This window comes from Macaca nemestrina, chromosome 12 (assembly GCF_043159975.1).
Source record: "Macaca nemestrina isolate mMacNem1 chromosome 12, mMacNem.hap1, whole genome shotgun sequence".
Lineage (NCBI taxonomy): Eukaryota > Metazoa > Chordata > Mammalia > Primates > Cercopithecidae > Macaca > Macaca nemestrina.
The window spans coordinates 75,370,478-75,393,999 of NC_092136.1; the positions used below are offsets into that span (position 1 = coordinate 75,370,478).

General features: G+C 55.9%; 1 protein-coding gene and 1 long non-coding RNA gene across 4 annotated transcripts in view; one reads left to right on the forward strand and one right to left on the reverse strand.

Annotated features, from left to right (window-relative positions):
* The window catches only part of LOC105468775 (Wnt family member 11), a 24,908-nt gene extending 13,267 nt beyond the window's left edge, over window positions 1-11,641 (reverse strand). For 2 of the 3 annotated variants that reach the window (XM_071075323.1, XM_071075324.1), the window contains exons 1-2: window positions 9,557-9,678; window positions 7,196-7,369 (exon numbers count right to left, since the gene is read on the reverse strand). In XM_071075323.1, coding sequence (XP_070931424.1) covers window positions 7,196-7,278 — 83 coding nt within the window. In that variant the 5' untranslated portion in view covers window positions 7,279-7,369; window positions 9,557-9,678. Of the gene's footprint in view, window positions 1-7,195; window positions 7,370-9,556; window positions 9,679-11,390 lie in introns of those variants that run through there. The other variant, XM_011719118.2, reaches the window with a different exon arrangement.
* On the forward strand, window positions 7,985-16,908 carry LOC105468774 (uncharacterized). The gene is made up of 3 exons (XR_979601.2): window positions 7,985-8,325; window positions 15,274-15,457; window positions 16,695-16,908. It is a non-coding gene; the product is annotated as an uncharacterized lncRNA (long non-coding RNA).
* The last annotated feature ends 6,614 nt before the right edge of the window (window positions 16,909-23,522 follow it).

Sequence of the window (23,522 nt, forward strand, 5' to 3'; positions counted from 1 at the left end):
GCAGTGAGCTGAGATCGCACCACTGCACTCCAGCCCGGGCGACAGAACGAGACTCTGTCTCAAAAAAATAAAATAAAATAAAAAGAGAAATAATTACTACTTCAAAAGGCTACGATGAGGCTGGGGGTTGTTGCTCATGTCTATGATCTCAGCTACTCTGGAGGCCAAAGTAGGAGAATCCTTTGAGGCCAGGAGTTCAAGACCACCCTGGGCAACATAGGGAGATCCCCCGTCTCTACCAAAAAGTAAAAAAGTAAAAAAGTTAGCCGGGTGTTGTGGTGCATGCCTGTAGTCCCAACTACTTGAAGGGATCACTTGACCCTGGGGGTTTGAGGTTACAGTGAACTATGATTGCACTGCTGTACTCCAGTCTGGGTGACACAGTGAAACCCTGTCTACTGGAAAAAAAAAAAAAAAAAAAAAAGGCTATGGTGAGACTTAAATAACAGAACGTAGGCAAAGTGTTTTAAACATTCATAGATGTGTAATCCCAGCACTTTGGGAGGCCAAAGCGGGTGAACCATGAGGTCAGGAGATCAAGACCATCCTGGCCAATGTGGTGAAACCCGGTCTCTACTAAAATACAAAAAAATTAGCTGGGTGTGGTGGTGTGTGCCTGTAGTTCCAGCTACTTGGGAGACTGAGGCAGGAGAATCGCTTGAACCTGGGAGGCAAAGATTGCAGTGAGCCGAGATTGTGACACTGCACTCCAGCCTGGCGATAGAGCGAGACTCCATCTCAAAAAACAAAACAAACAAAAAATTCATGGATGAAGCTAAGTCCCCCGCTTGTTGCCTAGCAAGTGCTGGACCAGACAGAGTGAGAAGGCCTGGGTTCTCACTCAAGCTCTGTCCTCTATGTGCTGGGCAAACTTGGGCAAACTATTGCCTCTCTCTGGGCATCAGCTACAACGTGGGGACCTCTCAGGGTCTTGCCAAGGCTGAATGATATGTGCTATGATAAGTACTCAATAGGTTCCTTCACTTCCTCCTGCCTCTCATGCTCTGCCATGCCCACCCACCCTATAACCCCCCAAAATAAAAACCTTCCCAGAGACCCAGAAAGCAGGGCCTGGTGCCTGTGGTTAGGGCAGTGCGACTCGCCCTGTGTAAGATCAACTGTGGTGTCCAGGGCAGTCTCCCCTCACTGCCACCCCCTAAACTGAGCCGGGAAATGTTTGGTGTGTCTAGATGCCAGCATATGGCACAGGGTGGGCCACACAGCAGCCTTCAGATGCGGTTTCTTGACCTAAATGAACTACTCTGGCCTGCCCTGGCCTCACCTTCTTGGGGAACCTGTTGCTGAACCCTGCCGTAATTCCTGGCGGGCTGTGACCACACAGAGGCACACGTCATCACTTCAGTGTGTTTCCTGGTTGTCAGCAGCCCCTCCACCTCCACCCAGCAAACCCTGTCCCTGCGTAAGGTGTCATCGCAGGGTAACAGCCCCACATGGGCATGGCCCTTCCTGGTTGACACAGCCTCCCACTTCACACCTCAGAGGGTGGCCCGGACGGGATGATCAGCTCTGCTTTAAGGGCTGTGCTTGTCCAGCACCCCCCAGCAGGCCCCGTCATCCTTCTCAGTGAGGCTGTCAGTCCCTGCAGGCACTGGGGTCACTTCTCTCTGGGTTCCCACTCTGCTTTACTCTGGGTGGTCCCCACCCAGCCCGTCCTGAGCCCGCTCTGCCGCTCGCCCTTGCCCAAGTTTCCTCCCGCTCCTTCTGAGCCAGCTTCTTCCATTTTCAAATGAGAAGGATGACGTGGGCGACAGCACATCAGCGTGTGGCCTAGCAGCAGGCTCATGGCACATGGTGGGCGTTCAGGCAGCGAAGGCGGCCTCCCATGTCTTTCCCTGGGCTCCAGCTCAAGCCACGGGGTGGGATGATGGGGGCCGAGCCTCTTCCCGGAGAGTTCAGTGCAGACAGCTTGTGAGTGCTGGGTGCTGCAGCTCTCAGGGAAGGGAGACTGGTGTTCCTGATGCCTGGGTCTCCTTGGCTGGGACCCTGGGGTGAGCCCTGGAGCCACTTTGGGTCTCAGTTTCTCCAACCTCCTGAGAAGGCTGAGGGAGAAGGTGCTGTCAGAGCACCTTCCAGATGAAGCTCAGACTCCCCAGGTGGCCCGAGGGTAAATGAGAAGCAGATCCAGAGGCCTTGGTGGGCACAGAGCAGTGTGAAGGCCCAGGGGCCCGCCTTGGAGGCTGAGGCTGGGACAGGAGCAGGCTGCCATGCGTGCCAGGGAGGCCACCCGCCCACCGGGGCTGCAGGCAGAGATCGCAGGCGGGAGGCAGCAGATTCCACTCCCGAGGAGGGCCATGCGGTCATCTGGTAATTAGTGGTAATGACCGTTTCCAAATAAATCCCCCTTGGGGAGGTAATCAAGGATTAGGACGGGAGGCGGGGGAGTTCTCCTTGTGGACATCTCGCTCGCTTCACTCCAACAGACCCCTAATTGGAAACATTTCAGTTTATCTGGGGGTGGGGGCCTGGGGGAGAGGGTGGAAGAAAGGACAGGAGGGAACGCAGAGTTCACAGGCAAGGCCCAGGCTCAGCGCCCTACCAGGGTGGCGAGGCCTCCTCTCATTCAGGAGTTGGGGGCCTTGCTGGGACTGGCTGGGACAGAGACCTGGGTTCAAGCTCTAGCTCAGCAGCTCTCTCCCTATGCAACCTGGGGCAAGTCACTGCCCCTTGCTCCACCTCAATTTCCCCATCCATACTGCTCAATGCCCAAGAACAATGTAGGCTCTGACATTGGTAACACAAGTTGTCAAATGACTTCACTGAGGTACTTTCCTGGTGGTGCCAGCAACTCTACCCTCAGGCCGCTCTGGGGGACCTGGCCCAGGTAAGGCACCCTCAAAGGAGGGCTTCCTTCCTGGACCTGCACTTCACAGCATCCCTCTCCCTCTATGCACAGGGGTCAGGTCACATGAAGAATTCTAGGCCAGAGACCTGGGAGCTGGGTTCAGGCTCCTTTAAGTGACCTGGGCCCCAAGGTCCCTCTCTGCAGTTCTGCAGCCTGGCCGCCCACGGTGTGGAATGATATTGCCAGCTCATTTCCAGGCGAGGCTTCGGCAGAGCTGGGCTCAGAGGGCCTCAGAAGGTGCCCCCACCAGCGCCACCCAAAATGTAGCCTGGCAGCTACCAGGAGAGAGATGGGATGAGGTCAACAGGTGGGGTGGGAGAGACCCTGATGCCCACATCTGTGCTTCTGGGGTGAGGAGGGGGCTGGTGAGGGCTTCGGGCTGGCTTAGGGACTCAGTATTGCCCTGGAATACCTGTGCTTCTGCATCTGTGGAGCCTGCTGACCCTGAGGTGGGAGAACAATGGAGTTGAGGAGACCCTGTTCTCCCAGACAGACTTTTGTCCCTCCCTTGCCCATGTCCCTTTGGGCTTTCCTGGGCCCACCTCATCCTGGTGCCCACGTGGCAGGGAGGATGGAGCAGGAACTCGGGCTGTAGGCCACCCAGGCAAGCCCAGCCTCTCCCCAGGCTTCTGTCTGTTCCCCTGGGGTAACCATGGGGAACCTCTCCCTCCATGATTCCTCAACTAACTCCTCAATTAGGCGCCAGGTCCAGGAACCAGGGGGAGGTCTAGGAACTTTGGAAGTGCCCCTTCTTCACCAGCCACCCCAGCTTGGGGCTGCAGCTGCCTGTCCAGGAAGAAGAAGCCCCTGGGGCCCCATAGCCTAAGAGTCCTCCTATTCCCTCCTAGGCTTTGTCCCAGGACTCCAGAGTGAAGAGGGATCCATCCAGTCATTGTCCCCACTGTGTAGATAGAGAAATGGAGGCTGATGAAGGGCCTGGAGCCTGCAGATCCAGACCTGCCTGGAAATGACACTGGGTCCCCTTCACACCCTACTGCCCAGACCTCAGAGGTGGAAGCCCGTCCCCTTGGCCTCACACACGCTGACCCACCTGTGCAGCCCATCTTGCAAGGTAAAGCCCTAACAGGCCTTGGTCTGACGCTTCTCAACCAAGAAGCCAAAGGGGAGCTGCCACAGCGTCACCAGCTCCCATTATGCAAGTGGGGAAACTGAGGCCTGGAAAGGGCAGGGCTTACCCAGATCTGTACACAGCCAATCAGAGGCAGAGACAAGCTAGACCCCAGGCCTCCCGCATCCCGAGGTAGGGCTCCTTCTACCTCTATCTTAGAGCTGAGGAAACTGAGCCTCAGAAAAGCTAAAGCGATTGACCTGCAGAACTCAGGCTGGGCCTCACAGTCCCAGTCTGGCACCCTACTCTGCAGCACCATGGCCCTCTAGAGCCTCCTGGCCCCACCTCAGTGGGAGTGGCAGATGTGGGACTGCCCAGGGAAGGGGGCGGCCTGTATGGATGTTCCCAGCCAGCCTGGGCCTTTCCTCTCACCCCATCGCTTCCATGGTTCACAGGAGTGTGGGACTCCCCTCAAACCCTCCCGCTACCCAGGGAAGCCAAGAAGGGGGTGGGCAGCCTAGACCTGGGACCCCGAATACTTGAGGGGCTGGGAGTCTTCTGGTGCCTGGCCTGGGTGGAGGTAAGGTAGGGAAGGATCCCCAGGTTATTTCTGGGCAGGTGCCTCTATGGGCAGCCAGGTTCTGATCCCCTCTCCCCAGCCCCCATCCCACCAGCTCAGCCTGCGTCTCACGCACCCACCAGGTGAGCATTCCAGGCCACTGGGCCATGTTGGCCTTCAGTTCCTGTGTCAAGCGCCCCTTTCATCTCCAGCTCACTCTCCAAAGCCCAGGCCAGCAGAGGCTCCTGGGCGAGTCCCCGGCTTTCCAGCCTTACTGAACACTTTTCTGCTCCCAGCTGTGCTGGGGCTCACTGTGCCCAACAGGCCACAGAGCCAGGCAGCTTAACTCAAACCCTGCCTCCTCTGAGCTGTGACACCCTGCTAGAGTCCCCCATGCCTATTTCCTCTTCTGTGCAATGGGGGTAATAGCAGCACCCACCTCACAGGGTGGTTGGGATATTTAAATGGAACAATATACATAAAGCACTTAGAACGGTGCCTAGCATGCAGTGAGGCTGTGTGTGTGTAGACATATATGTACATATGCATACATATATGCACGTGGCCTACACATGTGTATCTATATCTACACATATACAATGCACACATAGATAATTGTTATTCTTACACTCTACCCCTTTTCCCACCTCTCTTTAATCCTCTCTTGCTAGACTATCACCTTCTCATAAGAGTGCAGTATGATCTAAATTAAATGACCCAGGCTCTTGGAGCAGCGTCTGGGGCACTTAGGAGTAGGCTCTTGTGGTGCCTGGTTTCTCCAGGTCTCCCCGCACGCACTGTACGGCCTCCGGGGCTTCTGCTCATGCTGTGCCTCTCGCCTAGGATGCCTGCTTTGCATTCCATCTCTGACCATCCAGATCCTCCCTGTCCTTCCAATCTTGGCCCAGGCACCTCTCTTACGTAGAACTGACCACTCCTCCTCTGGGCTGCCATGCTCCCTCTGCTAGGACACAGACCATAGTCCACTTTGTATTTCTATATGTCCATCTCCCCCAAGAGGCTGGGGGCTTCTTTAAGGCACACAATGAGTCGCACCCATTTCTGTGGCAGCCTGACTGCAGTGGGGACAGAGGACATGGATATCAGGTTTAGCCAGCCGTCCATCCCACCACATGCCAGCATGGGGGCTTGTGTGCATCACACCCTTTGCAGGGCCTCAGTGTTGCCACTGTGGAGCAGGGATGCGCGTAGTGACCCTACAGGACTCTCATAGGCAGCAAATGCCACCCAAGCCCAGGGCAAGGCCTCTGACGCTCCTTCAGCCAATCCTCTCCTTCCCTGGACCTTAGTATCCTTATCTGTAAAATAGCGGTGGTGGATGAGAGAGCTTGGACTCACTGATCGGAGGTCCCTGCCAGCTGGAACAGTGCTGGGTACCCCGTAGCAAAACGAAGGTGGCTGATTTCTCACAGAACTCCTCAGGGACAGCTGGGAAAAGCTAGTGCCCAGGGCCGGGAGACCGCTGAGACCAGGCTTCTTCTTGTAAACAAGAAAGGCAGGAAGACGGGGTTCCCTCCTTGAATCATCAATTAATCAATAACTTGGCCCGAGAAGGGGCAGGCCAGTGACCTCCAGACTGTTTGCTGGTGGCGGAGCCACTATCACGCTGTCTTCCAACTAATTCACAAATCCTCTGCAGCGCCCTCCCCAGCCCCCACAATCTGCCCCCTGCTGTCTTATCTGCAGGCTCCCTGCCCCAGCCCCAAACTCCAGACCCTTGTCCTGTCCTGGACTTTCCCTCTGAGTGAGGCCCTCTGCCCACAGCGTCCTCCTCTCCATTGCCCGAACCAGCCAACTCCCGGCAGTGCGTCAGTCACTAGCGGCACAGCCCCGGAAAAGCTTCCTGGTGTCTCAAATCTGTGTCCCCACCAGGTGGGCTTCCTTCCTCTAGGACCCCAGAACCCCCCTCTGGTTTCTCCTCCAGCACTTGGACACTTGTGGAGTTATTTACAGCCTGGGCTTATCTCTCTTAGCTTAGAGGGCAGCTCCTCCAGGAAGGGGCTGGCATTTACTCCTCTCTTCACCACTTCCAGCCCCCTGAGCAGGCACTCCCTTCAGCTCGGCACCAAGCCTCTCTCTCCCTCTTACCCCTGCCTGAATAATTTCTATCTAAAGGAATGCCCTGCACATGTGCACAGCGGCATCTGACAGTTTCTGAGGTCCTTTCAGGAGCCTCTTCTCATCTGATTTCAGTGAGGTGGAGAGTCTCACCCTCCTGTGACAGAGGAGGACAAGAGGCCCCAAGAGGTAGAGTGACACTTTCCCAAGGTCACCCAGGTGGAGGGGTCAGGAGTGTCTCAGCGGAACTCCCGCTAAAGTCAAGGAGACTGACTGACAAGGAACGCTCCTGGGCTGGCCGCTCTGGATTGCACCCCCTGAACAGAATGTCTTTTTCCATCTGCCCCTGCTGAGGTGGCCAGAAGCTCCGCGGCCCTTGCGCCACCGTCAGCTGCACAGGACCAGGCGCTTCCGTCGCGGTCCACGCCCGTCCCACTCCCTCTTCGCAAGCCTCCGGGAGGTAGGAACATTTTACAAACGGAGGCTTAGGGATGATTTGCCCACGACAGCCAAGCCAGCTTGGGCTCCCGGGTCTTGGTACGCTCGCACCAGCCAGGGGACCCCATAACGCCCTCCGCCGCCCCAGTCCCCGGCCTGTGCGCGTGGATGCGGGGTCCCTACTCACAGCCACTTGATGCCATAGCATATGCCGGTCTGGAGCGCCAGGGCGAAGAGCAGCGCCTCGCAGACCTGCGGCCGCGCCCTCATCGTCGCGCAGCGGGCGCGCCCGGGGTCACACCCAGGAGGAGCCTCGCTGAAGTCCTCCGCCTGCACGGCCGCTGCTGGTCCTGAATGCCGCCTGCAGCCGGGAAGAGCGGAGGCGGCGGGTTAGGGCCGCGCGCGGGCGGGGGAGGCGTTTTATTCAAATTACAAAGGAGGGGTCGGGGCCCGGGGAGGCCTAGCGCAGCGGGCGTCCCCTCCCGCTGCGCCCGGCCCGGGGACGCGTCTCGCGCCTGGCTCGAATTAGGCGCGGCCGAAGGCGTGTCCCCTGCGGGGCCTGGGGCCCTAACGCGCTTTCGGGGCCCTAACGCGCTTTCGCGCCCCTCCGGCCGGGGCAGCCGAAAGGAGGGACAGGAGGCGGCAGAACCGGAGACCCCCGGAGAGACCGGGCAGACACAGCGAGAGGGACAATGACGCTCAAGAGGACAAGGCTGAGAGCCACGGAGGCAGAGGGGAAACCCGGACAGACGCAGACGTGGGACGGAAAGGAGAGGAATGAGGAATCAGGAATCCGGGCAAGGCAGCAGCGTCGAGGCCCCGGTGCTGGGGCTTATCCCTGCAATATTGATCATTAGTTATTAGGGCCTCGGCAATTCTCTTTGCCAACCGTGCCTCAGTTTACCTCCTCAGTACGCTGGGGCAGTTCGGCACAGTTCCGCTTTTATAAAGAACGTTCCCTGGCCGGGAAGGGTGGCTCACGCCCGTAATCCCAGCACTTTGGGAGGCCGAGGCGGGCGGATCACCTGAGGTCAGGAGTTCGAGGCCAGCCTGACCAACATGGCAAAATCCCGTCTCTACTACGAATACAAAAAATTAGCCGGGCATGGTGGCGGGCGTCTGTAATCCCAGTTACTTGGGAGGCTGAGGCAGGAGAACCGCTTGAACCCGGGAGGCGAAGATTGCCGTGAGCCGAGATTGCGCCTCTGCACTCCAGCCTGGGCGACAAGAGCGAAACTCCGTCTCAAAACAACAACAACGACGACAACAAAAACTTTCCTAACACGATCGTATCTGCTCCTCCCAGCACCCCGTGAGGTAGGTACTATCACTGCCTGATCTTACAGATGAGGAAACTGAGGCGCAGAGGTGGAGTTGTTCAGCTAGGGAGCGGCAAGCCGGGTGTCCGGCGAAATCAGGAAATGGGGCTTGCTCGGGGCCCCTCTTTCTCGCTGTGGGAAGGGGAGGATGGGAAACGGGATGGTAGGGCTCTTAGTACAGGGAGGATTCGGAGTCTCCAAGACAGTCTTTAGCCGCCCCACTTTGGAGGGTGGGGGTGGGGGCGGGGGCGTGCGAGCCGGGACTGGGCAGCCCAGCCTTGGCGAAGCGGGGAAGCTCGCGGGGCTGGCGCGGTGTTGCCTCTGGCCTCCAGGCGGCGCCCTCGGGCCGCGAAGGAGCCGCTGCCCCGCCCGCCCGCAGCCCGCGGAGCCGCTTTCTCCGCTTTTTTTCTCCTTCACTTCATTCTCACCTCATTAACTCCCTTCCCAGCTTCTCCCAAATTTACCAACACCTGGCGTTCGCCCGGAGTCAGACACAGCCCCAGCCTCTCTCCTCTCGGGAGGAGCAGAGACAAAGGGATTCCTTCCTAAGGGTTTGGGGAGTTGGAAAAGGAGGCGCCCACGGTAGTGAGGGGCGCTGGAGCAGAAAAGGGACGTTCCTATCTGGCTCTGTGAGCTTGAGCAAGCCCTCAGCCATCCCAGCCTCGGTGTCCCATTTCATAAGAAGGAGGAACGGGGCTTCACCGTGCGTTCCCCGAGGACCCCGTCTCCCTGCAGCCTGCGGGGCTCCGCGCCCCTCTGCTGTTTGCACCGCGACGCCACCTGCGTGGCGCGTTCCTGCGCGTGGGTCGTCAGCGCGCACAGAGGAGAAGCCCCACTGTTTTCTGGAGCCTGTCGGCAAAACTCACAGGAAGGCGAGGAGAAGCCTGGATCTCACGGTTCTTTTCCTCCGCAGAGCCCCTTAGCTAGCGCCCAGCACAAGGGCGCCTGCGACAAACATGCCGTCAAGGCTGGGGGTTTCAGCGGGGTTCCCCGTGTAACCCAGCCCCGTCCTCCCACCCAGCCTGTATCCAACTCCTTTGTCTTCCTGGTTCTGCAAGTTTCCCGCACTTCTCAGAACAAGAAAAATATCCGCTGGATATGGAGGAGGGAATCAAAACTCCAGTCACCGTCTTCCCCTCTCCCAAAGTGAGCCGCCCCGCGAAGGCACCCGGCATTCCTGAGTCGGGAGGGGGCGGGGGCTGCACGACGACGGAGGCGCGCGGACTCACAGCGGGGGATCTGTGTCTAGCCTGGTCTTCTAGGGAGAGGAGGAGCGGCCTAGGTCGCACAGCGGACGGGGACCCAAGGCCTCCAGCCCCGCCCGGCTCTTTCGGTGCAGCTCCGGCTGTCCCAGGGCTCTCCCTCCGCCACCCAAGCTCGTCGCGGGGGGAGGCAGCGCCGGGCCCGAGCCTCTGGGTCCTGACGCACTGTTCCTGTCCCTTGTACGAGCGCCCGGGAGAGCCGCGCGGGCCTTGGGGTCACTCTCCGCCTGAGCCGGCGGGTCAGGGTGCACTCGCCTCCCGAAGCCCTCAGTCCGCCAGGGGGCGCTAAGCCGGGGCTCGGGTGGGGGTCGGGATCGCGGCTGCCACCCGCATCACGGGCTGGGGGCAGGTCCCCTCCACTTCCTGGGCCCCCGCTTCCCCATCTGGGGATGGGACGAGGTGTCGAGGGAGTGCCCCCTGTGTCCTGGTCGTTCTATAGGACACTTGCCGTGGGCCGCCCTGACCTGCCCGACCCCTTGCTTGGGGCCGGGCGCGTAGTGGGCCGCGCCAGGCGCAGCACCTTTGGAGAGCCAGCGGTCACCTCCTCGAAGTTAGTCCGAGCTACCCTGCCTGCAGCGGGCCCGGGAGGCCCCCGCCTGGGGCTGTGCACAGGGAGGGCACCACGAGCGCAGCGCCGCAGCCCAGCGCCGCCAACAGGTGGTCATAGGCCCGGGCTATGGAGGGCTCTGGAAAGCCCGCTGCCGGGACCAGGCCACGCCAGCGAGGACTTGCGGGGCCTCCCCTACCCCGATGCCCCGCGAGCACCGTGCACAGGGGCCGATTGTCCGCGCGGCACGCAAGGTCGGCACCGGCGGGTCCCGAAGCCTCCCGCCGCGCAGCTCACGGAGCTGACCCCGCCAACCAGGGACGCCAAGAGACGGCTTCAAGGTTACCTGTGGGCCAGGGAGGCCGGGGCGGCCACCCGGCTTTGACCCCAGCCGCGAAGTTTTCAAGAGACGTCTGCTTGGCTGCGCACGCGGCGCCAGGTCACCCGGGAGATGGGCTGTTTTGGAAGTGGAAAGGGTGGGTGGGGGCACTCGAGATCCCTCCTGCTAACCCCCTGGAGGGGGGCCCTGCACGGCCAGGGTCTTGAGGGACACCGAGGCATTTCAGCCCGGGGGGTGGGAGGCGTGGAGCTCGTGCGCGAACTTAGCCAGATGTTCGGAGCGGTTCGAGATGTGCCGCGGGGCCGGGGACAGGACTTTTTCCTCCCCAGCCCCCAGCCTGGAGCTCAGGTCAGTAAACAAACTCGGTTCTCCCGCTCCCCCCGCCGCCCCTGGGACCTGTTCTCAAAGTCAGGCGTCTGCCTCCATCCCCAATTTACTAGGCGCTGCCGCATTTCTCTGCCTTTTGCCACCCTCTCCCCACCACCACACACACCCTCTGTCTCGGGATCCAAGTCCCCCACCCCCGGGGGGTGGCTCGGGCATGACCTCATCCACGGGACGACTGGGAAGGAGGGGGTCGCCTGGGGTACAGGAGCAGAAGGGGGGGCCGGGCCGGGAAAGTTGGAGGAGGGCCGCAGGAACTGCACAACCCACCCCCGTCCCGCGTCCCCCTAAACCCCGCGTCCCCCTAAATCCCGCGTCCCCAGGCTCCCGCGGCTGCGCTCCGCAAGGGGGAACTCTTCGGAGTGCTGCGGAGGAAAGGTATGCAGGAGCGATTGGTTTGCTTACCCGCGAGTGGGAGCCCAAGGGGGTCGTGGCGGGTGTGAGAAGCGTCGTCCCCCTCCGACTCGGGCGCCCCCAGCCCTAGCCGGTCCCCGCTGAGCAGCTGCCCGCTGCCCGCAACCACTGCTTACCTTCCGGGGCGCTCGCCAGGCGCGCCCTGCGTGCCCGGGTGCCCTGGCCTGCCCTGGGAGCCGCGAGCGCAGTTTCCAGCTGGCCCGTGCGCACTCCGGCTGGGCTAGGGGCGGAGGCGCCCTCTTCGTGAAGCGGCGCCAGAAGGACGCCAGGGATCCTGGCAAGCTGCGGCTCAGGACCCGCGCGGAGTCAGGCGCGGACTCCGGCTGCTCTCGGCTGCGCTCAACTCCCGGGGCCTGTGCTCGCCGCTCGCCCGAGCTCTCCTCCTCGCCCGGCGCGATCTCCGGCGCGGGCCTCCCAAACTGCTTTATAAGGCGGGCGGCCGCTTTGATCCGCCCACGTCAGCGCGCCGCAACCCCACCGGGTGGCCCCGGCCGCGCGCTGGGGGTGGGGGCGGGGTCCCCGCGGACGCCACTGACCTGCAGCGCCCGCCGCTCCAGAGAAGTTTGTACTCTGTCGAGTTACAAAGGGGGACTCGCTCACTACAGCTGGTGTTTACTAAGCGTGCGTGCTGCGTGCCTGCGACACGCGTGGGGCCCGGGTAAGGCCCATCTCGAATAGTCGCAGCAACCAGGCAAGGAGCCTCAACTCGCAGGGGGAAGTCAGACTTGGGTCTCAGTCTGGAGCTGGGGCATCCTTAGGTGCTGGTCGCGCAGCGTGGTTACTATAAACGTCTGAGGTCCTGACACCTGCCTTCGTGTCCTAGTCCATGTCCTTCGGGGGACCGTCTCTTTTGGCCTCTGGTTCCAGTTGTGGGAAAGGAATCAACGATCCTGCAGGAGAAAGAGACACGAGGACTCCTCGCTACAAAGCCCGCTGTAAACCTTAAGTGTGGAGCTGGGCGGCGTCCCAGCCGCTGGGGTGACTGCTGGGGAGTGTTCTGGACACAGGGGAGGCGGAGCAGAGGAGGACTGTGTTTCAGAAGCTAAAGGAGCCTAGAGAGGCGCCTGCTGCACTGTGTAGCCCAGGCATGTGGTGCTTCTGGGACCACTTCTCCCTATCACTTGGCCTCCCCTGAGGAGACCAGCTGCTTACCCTACAACACCACTACTATTTCTAACTGCCCGTCGGGTGCTGTGGGTTCATCTGTGTCTCCCTCTTCTTCTAGGGACTTCAATCCCAGGACGTCCTCAAGGATAACTGGTTCATTAGCAGAAAGGGAAATGGAGACTTAGTGAGGACACGGAGCCTGTCTCAGTTCCCCCAAAATGCCTGACATTCTTTTCCCCATTCTTTGCAGCTGCAGATGAAGTGGCACTCGTAGGCTGCCCCACACCCAGCCACAGGTACCTCCATATACAACACAAACATCTGGGCCTACAGTGCCCACAGCAGCCTCCCAGCCATACCAGCACTCCCACACAGCCAGTCCTCACACACAGCCAGGGGCATATCACCCCACAAATGGTTACAAACACACTCGGGAGATACCGGGACACATCATCTGCCCTCACACACAATAGCACAGAGGTGTGAAATGGCCGCACACACGTCATGAAGGGGAGGCTGCACACAGACCACCTGTGCCCACACAGTTGATGTGCAAACATGCACGGGCTTCCATGCACACACAGCTCCCAAGTGTACAATGCCAAACATGTACTCCTGCACACAATCACAGGAATATCCTTTGGAACACACGCTGGGACACCCCCATCTCTTATGCCAGAACACTGGGGCAATCTGATCAAAAAAGCAGTGGAAAGACAGTGGGGCTTGGGGCATTGAGGAAGGGAGGAAGGGGGGGCAGAGGGCAAAGGCCTCCGGGGGCCCAAGAGTGTCCTTAGCTCCCCTGCTTCAGGCCCCCTGGCCACTTCAGTCAGAGCCATTCCAGGTGGCCTCTGTCTGTTTGGGATGCACACCCCTCTGCTCATTTAAGAGGCTCAGTCAGTTGCCTCCAAACATTTCCAGCAGTCCTCCTGCCAGAAATCCTCTGGCTCCCAGCTAGAGTAGAAACAGAAGCAATTTGGAGTCATGTAAACTTGGATTCCAATACAGATTTTGCCCAGTTTTATTTTTAGCTGTGTAATCTTGAGCAAGTTGCTTAAATTCCCCGAGACTTAGTTTTCTCATCCATAAAATGGGAATAATACAATCCCATGGAATCCTCTACTTCTCCAAGATCAGGATTAGTATTCCCATTTCACAGATGTGGAAGCTGAGGCTCAAAAAGGAGCTGATATTTGAACCCAGATCTCTCTGGCTCAGAGTCCACTATGGCTGGTGGCTCCCAGTGAACACATGGGGGAAGGATAGTGACTTTCCATTGTCTTGTGGGGAGTTGAAGGAAACCAGGAGAACATCCCATACTCCTGAAGCTCAGCCCTGCCCCCTCCTGCCCCCTGCCAGCTACTCAGCTGTGTCCTTTGGATCAGGACCCAGGCATCATCAGCTAGGGCTGGAAACCTGCCTGGGGGTAGGATAGGGGGAAGGGCTATGAGAAAGTGATGCCAAAAGCTTGCATTGAAAATCAAAGGAGACTTGGGGTGAGGGTCTGCTCCTCCCTGCACCCAAGTCTCTCCATGTGTATAATAGGCAGTACTTGAGAAGAATTTTGTTTTCATCTTTAGAACCAACTGACCTTCCCCCTTCCCTCTGTCCAGTCCTCCTCAAGGGCCACTGTGTATCTGGCCTGTGCTGGCCACCTGGGCTGCAGACTCCTCTTCAGAAGGGATGAGGCCCCAAGCCCCTGGCTGCTGCCGCTGTGGACATGGATGTGAATATATTTTTCTTCTCAATCAGCCCAGGCGATTCTGGTGATCTGATCGCCTAGACATGCTGGGGGCTTCCTGTCAGCTGGCTTCTCAGCCCCTGCCTGACTGCCATTGGCCAGGGGCACACCCCTTTCCCCCCACCCCCATCCCTGCACCAGCCCTGCCCAGGGAGGCACCCAGGCTGAAAGGACATGGAGGTGAGGGCTGACACAGTTCTGTTTGCCATGCTGACCTCTAGTGACCCCTCTGCCCACCTCAGCTTCCTTCCCTTAGGCCAAAGCCTTGGTGGAGATGGTGGGGGGCAGTCACCTCTTTCCAGGGGCGCCGGATGGGGGTGCAGGAGAACTGGTTGCAGTCCTGAGCCCCGTCACTAGTTTGCTGTGTGAGTCAGGTAGTTATTTTGCTTTGTCTGAGCCCCAGTCGCCCATCTATAAGTGAAGGGTTGAACCTCTAAGGGCCTTTTCAGCTCTAGAACCCGCACATCTTGGGGCTCCTGACCCAAGGATGCTGTGTGACCACAACCCCAGATGTCCCCCAGAAGCCTTCTCTGTCTTCCCTAAGCCCACTACCCATACTCGGACCTCAGCACTTTATGCCTCCCACAGCAACGAAGGCTGGTCCAGAGAAAGCTGAAACCAGTCAGTAAGGAGAAGGGTCAAGATCACCCACCCTGGGCAACGACTTTGCAGTGTGTGAAAGGCGGATGTGGTGGGGCCCTGCTCAGCTCACTGCTGTCGCTTCACCAAGGGAATCAAAAGAGAGTGACAGCTAGGTGCAGTGGCTCACGCCTGTAATCCCAGCACTTTGAGAGGCCGAGGTGGGTGGATCACTTGAGGTCAGGAGTTCAAGACCAGCTTGGACAACTTGGTGAAACCCCGTCTCTGCCAAAAATACAAAAATTTGCCAGGTGTGGTGGCAGGCACCTGTAATCCCAGCTAGTTGGGAGGCTGAGGTAGGAGAATCGCTTGAACCTGGGTAGCAGAGGTTGCAGTGAGCCAAGATGGTACCACTGCACTCTAACCTGGGTGACAGAGCAAGACTCCATCTCAAAAAAATTAAAAAATAAAATTAAAAAAAAAGAGTGACAGTGTTTTGCTCTGCTTTTGCTGTGTACAGAGTCTCTGTGGCATCATCCACAAGCATACGCCTCTCCCTTCCATGTCTGCAGGTTGGCTGGGGGCAGCTGGCATGGGCTGGACTCATGGATCCCAGGCTCCTGGTTGGGTTTGGACCTGCTCCACAGATGACTCCTTCTAGCTTGGAACCAGCACTCCCTAGGCCATGCTCGTCTCACCACCAAGCCAACCTGTGCCATAGGATGAGCCATGAATGTGGATGAAGGAAGCCCACAGGTACTCTCCCTCTCCCGACCCCAGGCCACCTGGCAGATGCTGGCTTCCCAGAATCTTTTTTTTTTTTTTTTTTTTTGAGACAGAATTTCACTGTTGTTGCCCAGGCTGGAGTGCAATGGTGCAGTCTTGCCTCACTGCAACCTCCGCCTTTTGGGTTCAAGCGATTCTTGTGTCTCAGCCTTCCAAGTAGCTGGGACTACAGGTGCCCACCACCACACCCAGCTAATTTTTGTATTTTTGGTAGAGACGGGTTTCACCATGTTGGCCGGGCTGGTCTCGAACTCCTGACCTCAAGCGGTCCACCCACCTTGACCTCCCAAAGTGCTGGGATTGCAGGCGTGAGGCACTGCGCCCGGCCAGAGCCATTTTTTGAGATCCCTCATCCTGGTTCTGGACACATCTCTGGGGAGGGCAGGGCAGGGCAGAGGCCGTCATCACCATTTCCCATTTCTCACTGGTTACAATGAGACTAAAGGGCACTGCTTCCACCACCAGGGTGCTTTTAGAAAGGCCTTTCTGAGAAGACACATGAACAGGGGGTCTGAGCAGAGCAGCCCAGCTGTTTCTGGAATGCCCTGTGAGGCCAGATCTTCCAGGCAAGGGTGGGGTGAGGGGACCAAATAGTAGCAGGCCTGTCATCAGAGCACCTGGGCCTGGCTATCAAACTCACCTCCTCCACTTAACCCACCGAGGGACTCCAGGGAAGTCACTCAGTCTCTGAGATCCTTAGTTTCATCATCTGCAAAACAGGAAAGCCACGAAACCACTCCTTCTCAATGTTACTGAGAAATAACATTGTAAGAAATTGTATTGGTTGAACAAGCACCTACTGTGTACCAGGCAGTTTCTGTGCCTATGCATGAGACAGGCATTGCTCTGCAGATGAGCACACTGGGCCAGGTCTGTCAGGTAATTCATGCAAGATCTCTCTGTCAGTGAGTGGGCCTGGCTGCAAGCCCTGGGTCTGTGGGCTGCTGGAACCTCTGCCCACTACCCAGGGTAGGGTATGTCCTCCTCCTCCCCCTCGGTTACCCCAGAGGAGGTATTGTTATTTTACAGGGCTCAGGGAGCAGGCCTGGGGCACCACGGAGAGACAGGAGGTGTCTTTCCTGGGTGCACGTAACAAAATGCCACCCGTCATGTCTACTGAGGGCGTCACGTCTGAAAGGCTGCTTTCAGCTCTCAGTTGTTTCATCATGGTGGTGGCTGCTTAGGAGACAATGTTTGTGTTTCTCAGGCCTCTTGCAGCTCCAAGAGAGAAGAAACCCAACCCCAACCAGCTTCAACACCAGAGAAATTGACTGGTTCCCGCAGGAGAACCCGGGTAACTCGTGGCCCTACTGCACTCAGGAGGGCTCGGGGCTGGTGCTGGGGCCCTGGGCCCCTGGAGACGCTGTGCTGTCTCAAACTCACTTCTGCTTCTTCCTGCTCTCTTTGAACTCACCTGGGCCTCATTTCTCCCCATTGGGATGCAGCCACTAACAGCCCCAGTTAGAAATTCGAGTCAGATGAGACCTCTGTCTCCTAGGGCTTCTGAATCAGTCCCAGGGAAGGCGGCTGATTGGCCTTGTTTGAGTCCTGCACTCTCCCTTTGATGCACATCTGTTATTGCCATGGGAAAGGGGCTCTGGGCATGGCCGGGTGCAGTGCCTGTCACCAGAAGAGGAGGCATAGGAAGCAGTGGGCCAAAGGGGCATTTGTGTCAGGATGGCAGTTTCTTCTACAGTTGGGCTTCTGCTTCTCTGATATGTGTACAGGTCAGCGTCTCTGCACCTGGGAGAAGAGGGGAGGCATTGTCTGAGTTTCACCCCATCACACACACACACAGCGCCAGAGACCTACCATGCTCAGTGCCCCCACTGTACACATGTAGAAGCTGACGCTGACAGAAGGGTCGTACATCACTTGGTTAGTGGTGCAGGAGACAGAAATCAGGTGTCCTGACATCCAGGCATAAGCCATGCAGTTATTTGTCACTGGTTCTGAAGCCTTTCTGAGCAGGCCAGTGAGGCAGCTTTTTAGTAGCACCAATTCCTCCCATCCCAGAACATAAAGACCCTTTGGAGTATGACTCCATGCAAAGGCGAAGGCTCTGTCCCCACCCCTCCATTTAGGCTGACCTCATAGCTTGCTTGACTAGTAGATGTGGCCTGTATTCTGCTGCCCAGGACTTGGGGCCTTGCAGCTTCTGCCTTCACCCTGTTGGGGCCCAGCCCAGCTGCAAGGTCAGAAGCCCAGGCTGGGGCAGAGAGAGGCCTTTGCTGTATCGGCTGGCCCATCAGTCACATGCAGCCACGCCAGCCAGCGCCACAAGATCAGCAGAGCTGCTGGGCCAGCCCACAGAAGCAGGAGAGTCCATTATGGCTTTAAGCTACTAAAGCTTGACAAGGTTTGTTATGTAGCAATAGAGACAAGCAGCAGCCAGGCTTAAAGAGTGAAAAAGCTAAAAAAAAAAAAAAAAAAAAAAATGCAATTATTTGTCTAATGTCATTTCAGAATCTTAGAATCTTTTTTTTTTTTTTTTTTGAGACAGAGTCTCGCTCTGTAGCCCGGGCTGGAGTGCAGTGGCCAGATCTCAGCTCACTGCAAGCTCCACCTCCCAGGTTTACGCCATTCTCCTGCCTCAGCCTCCCGAGTAGCTGGGACTACAGGCGCCCGCCACCTCGCCTGGCTAGTTTTTTGTATTTTTTAGTAGAGACGGGGTTTCACGGTGTTCGCCAGGATGGTCTCGATCTCCTGACCTCGTGATCCACCCGTCTCGGCCTCCCAAAGTGCTGGGATTACAGGCTTGAGCCACCGCGCCCGGCCGAGAATCTTAGAATCTTACAGTTGGGCCACCCCCTCTCATAACCCGGAGGTTCTGGCCACCAGAGCCCTGTAATGCCTCTGCTGATCTGGGGGCAGCATGTGGCCAGTGATGGCTCTGTCATCCGCTGCTGTGTCCCCAGTACTGCACCAGGGCTGGACAGTAATTCCTACAAAGTTGCCAAATGAATGCATGAATGTTATCCAGCCTCTGCTTGCATACCCCCAAGCATGGGAGCTCACTCCCTTCAGGATGGTGTCTTCCATTATGAATGGCTCTGTCTTGGAGAAGGTCCTCCTCCGTCTAGAGCAGAGACCTGTGATTCCCCCAGGGGTCCTGGCTGTCTTCCTGGGGTCCCCTCTTATATAGGATAGCGTTAGGCACATCACAATGGTCCCTAGCATTACAAAGCAGCACAACCTCACTTAATAACAAGTATTTTTATGTACTTGTTATTTTATATATGTACAGTTATTTATATATGTACAGTATTTTATATATGTGTCCCCGGACACAGATATAACCCTAAGGGAAGTGCTTCCGCCTGGCCCTAAAACAAGCATGGGCTCTGCATCACACAGTTCGGGGTTGCAACTCAAAAGCAACCTCTGTTTGGCCTTGGAAAAGACACTTCATGTCTCTGATCCTCAGTTTTCTCACCTGAAAAATAGGAGGAGTGAAATTTACTGCCTGGGTTGCTGTGGGGCTTAAAGGGGAGATGATGTATGTAAAATGCTCAGCATGTAATCGGTCCTTGATAAAGGTTAGTTCCTTTTCTGCCAGGTACATAAACAGTTCCAGATGGAGAGCTCATCCGTACTTAGCATTCATGTCTATATAAATAATGTGCAGGTGGGAGAGGAATTGTCAGGTGACTGGGGAAGTGGGAGGGCGTTCCCAGCAGGGGAACAGTGTAAGCAAAGACAAGAAGGAGAAGTTTGCTTTCAGAGAAGGGTAAGTGGGTGGTTCGGTGCTGGTGGCAAGAAGACCAACAGGAGGGAGAATAATGGGAGAGGAAGCCAGGCCCATGCCATGGGGGGCCTTCAGTGCTGGGCTAGGGAGCTTGGGCTTTGCCAAGGGAGACATGGAGGAGGTCTGAAGAGGGAAGGGGTAAGGTCAGGTTTGGGATTCAAGTCTGGGGCAGGTCTGGGGTTGGATGGGGAGGTGAGGGGAGATGGAGCTCCTGGAAGCCTATGAGGGGAAAGTTGGGGTAGCAGCAGGAATAACTTGGGCTAGTGGATGGGAGGGACAGCGTGGCCACTGAGGCAGCAGCTGAGCCACCTGCGTGGGCACACCTGTTGTGGGAAGCAGGGCCCTTGGTCCTCTGGTCTAGCGCTTCTGCTCTGCATCTTCAGTGCCAAGCCCTGTTGGGAAGAGCACTTTTTCTGTCCTTTTCAATCTAGAAACAGACCTGAGAGGGAGAAGACCTGGGCTAGATCTGTAGCCAGAAGGATGCTGGGTAGACCAGAGGGGAACTGACTTACTGTCTGTCTGGTGGGGATTCAGAGAAGTCCCTCTCAAGGTCCGCTTGCTCATTTTATTAACCATCCCAGACCTCAAGCTGAGCTTTCCAGTTTTCTAAGCCCTGCCACAGTTATGGGCAGGCTCCTTTGCGCCTCGCCACTGGCTTGAGAGGGAGGCTGGGCAGAGGTGATTAGTTCTGTTGTTAAGATGGAGAGACCTAGGCCCAGAGAGGGCAAGTGACTTACCCAAGATCACACAGCAAGTGCATGGCAGAACTACCCTGGAACCCAGTTCTCCTGCCTCTCACTCATATCCTAGTCCCTTTCCATGTCACTGAGGGACAGGCAGGACGTTCTCACTTACCTGCTCTAGGTGAAGAGTGAGGAGAGCCAGAGAGAGGTTGACAGCCATCAGCAGACAACACTTAACCCAAACTGACAATTTAATTGTGAAAATGTGGACGAGCTATAGTTATGTGCAAGGAAATCCAGACGGTCTGGGCCACTGGGGAGCCTCGGCTAGCACCCCAGTTGTCAGGGAAACGGGAGAGGGTTGTGGATGATGTCACTAGACTCCAAGCCGAGGCTGAGGTATGGGGGTGGGCTCTCCATCCACCTCTTTGGGGCGTAGGCTCTCATCCTCACGTTTAACCCCTTCTCTTACAGATGGGAAAACGAGAGCTCCAGGGGGAGGCGGTGACTTGCCCAAGGTCACACAGGGAGTCAGTGCCTGAGCTATCCTTGTTCAGGGCGCCATGTTGATTCACCTAGCCAGGCTGCAGGCCCTTGAGGGCAGGCTGGGTCAGAGTCACCTGAGTCCTCAAGCCCAGCACAGGGCCTTGAGGGCAGATGCTCAACTCTGTGGTAAGAGCTGCTCGATCCCTTTAAAAAAAACAGGGAGTGTGGGAGGTGACACTGTTGACTTTCTAGCAGCCTTAGATGAGCAGGAATCCTGAGCAGGCATGCAGAGCTGTCACTGGTTCAGGGATCATTGAGCTCAGAGATGGCAGGTCACCAGGCCAAGGTCAACCAGCAGGTTGGGGCAGTGCTGGGCTGACCCTGAGTTCAGGACTCCTAGGGGTCAAGTCACCTCTCATGCCGCACAGAGGACATCTATAATCCTTCCCCGGGAGGAGTCATCTCTCTCACTGTCATTCCCCTTAACCCTGGTGCAGGGGTCTGGGCCTAGACAAGCTCCCACTGTCTGAAGCATTTTCGCAGAATCCCCAGGTTCTGACTTGAAGCTAAATATCGACCCACCCAAAGCATCAATAACAATGACAATGACCAACCTGAGCACAACCCCTACCATGCACTAGGCTCTGGGCTATCACTGCATTGCCCTTATCTCAAATATCTACAACTCTATAGGCTGGGATTATTGTTTTCACTTTGAAGTCCAGAAAAATGAGGCTCTGGGAGGTCCCTTACCCACCTGCACACAGCCAGCAAGTGAAGAAGCTGGGTCTTGAACCCCAGGCCACTCTGCATCCAAACACCATGACTGCCTTTTCCCCTGGCTAGCGGATCATTCCCACAATGGCCTGAGTGCTTACGGGAGGGGGCAGCTGAGTTTTTGCCTGCCCAACCTCTCTTTCACTTCTAATGATAACAATACCCCTCCCTGCCATCCCCCAACTTTATGAAGTTCTGATGGGGTTCTCAGGCACAGAACCCAGTCCCCTGATAGAAGGCTTGGCCTTGTGGAGAATTCCATCTTCCTAGCCACATAATTGGTCCAGGAAGAGTATATGACCCAACTGGACCAAATAGAGCTATTTCCCTGTGATGCATGAATGGGTTCTGGAAGAAAGGAGTCAGCCCCACCTTGGAATGCAAGTTCCAAAGGCGTGATCCCCAGAGCTTCCTACCCTGTATTCCCTGCCATGTGAGGAAGACAAGGACAATGAAGAAGGAAAAGAAGAAACAGGTAGGGGGGTGGAGATGGGGTGCCATTTGAGTCCCTGAGCCTGTCCTTCCCAATTATGGGGCCAGTGAATCCATGTTTCCTTAGGATCATCAGAATAGGGTCTCTATCTACTCTCTTGCAATTAGAGCAATCCTATTTTCACCACAATGTGTTGAGTCCTATGCTGTTGTTACAGGGAGTACAAAATTAATAAAGGTTTCTGTTCTCCAAGACCTAACAGTCTAGTCAGGGAACAGCGGGGTGGCAATAGGCAACAGGTTCTAGAGCCTGCTCTGTCTCAGACATGCTGTGTGATCCTCCCCCTCTCTGGGCTATAGTTTCCCGTCTTTAGCATGGAGGTGTGTTGAAGCAGGAGAGGGAGAACATTGGGCTCAGTGTTCTGCAAGATTCTCTCCAGATCCACACAAGTACCTTTAAAAAAAACTTGATATTTGCAAACTATGCATCTGACAAAGGTCTAATGTCCAGAAGCTATAAGAAACTCAAACAGATCAACAAGCAAAAAACAACCCCATTTAAAAATGAGCAAAAGGCTGGGTATGGTGGCTTATGCCTCTAATCCCAGCACTTTGAGAGGCCAAGGTAGGAGATATCACTTGAGCTGAGGAGTTTGAGACCCGCCTGGGCAACTCAATTTTTAAAAAGTAATAATTAAAACAATTTTTAAGTTAAAAAAATGAGCAAAAGACATGAACAGACGCCTCTTAAAAGAAGACATACATGTGGCCAAAAAGCAACGAAAAATGTTCAACATCACTAATCATTAGAGAAATGCAAAACAAAACCACAATAAGATATCGTCTCATACCAGTCAGAATGGCTATTATTAAAAAGTCAAAAACAACAGATGTTGGTGAGGTTGTGGAGAAAAGAGTATGTGTATGCACCACTAGTGAGAATGTAAACTAGTTCAGCCACTGTGGAAGCAGTCTAGAGATGTCTCAAAAACCTTAAATAGAACTACCATTTGACCCAGCAATCCCATTAATGGTTACATACCCAGATGAATATAAATTATTCTACCATAAAGACACAGGCACACATATGTTCATTGCAGCCCTATTCACAATAGCAAAGATACGGAATCAATCTAGATGCTCATTAACAGTGGACTGGATAAAGAAAATGTGGTACATATACACCATGGAATACTAACTATGCAGCTACAAAAAATGAGATCATGGCCTTTGCAGCAACATAGATGGAACTGGAGGCCATAATCCTACGTGAATTAATGCAGAAACAGGAAACTAAATACTGCACGTTCTCACTTTTACGTGGGAGCTAAACATTGAGTACACATGGACACGAAGAGAACAATAGACACGGGGGCCTATCTGAAGGTGGATTGGGGAAGGAGGGTAAAGACTGATATTATGCTGATTACCTGGGTGACAAAATTGTCTATACACCAAACTCCCATAACATGCAATTTACCCATGTAACAAACCTGTACATATACCGCTTGAACCTATAAGTTGGAAAGGAAAAATATTTGAGATATAACTTCTATACCACACGTTCACCCTGTTACAGCATACCGTTCAGTGGTTTTTAGTATATTTACAAAGTTGCGCAACCATCACTACTTTCGAATTTCAGAACATTTTCATCCATCACCCCAAAAATCAATCCCATACCCATTAGCAGTCACTTTTCATTCCACCCACCACTCCAGCCCCTAGAAACTGCTAATTCTTTTTGTCTCTATGGATTTTCCTATTCTGGACAGTTCAAGTTCATTTTCACGTTTATCTATGTTGTAGCATGCATCAAACTCCTTCATTTCCTCTTATGGTTGGTTAATATTTTATTGTATGGATATACCACATTTTGTTGACTCGTTCATCAGTTGAGGGACATTTG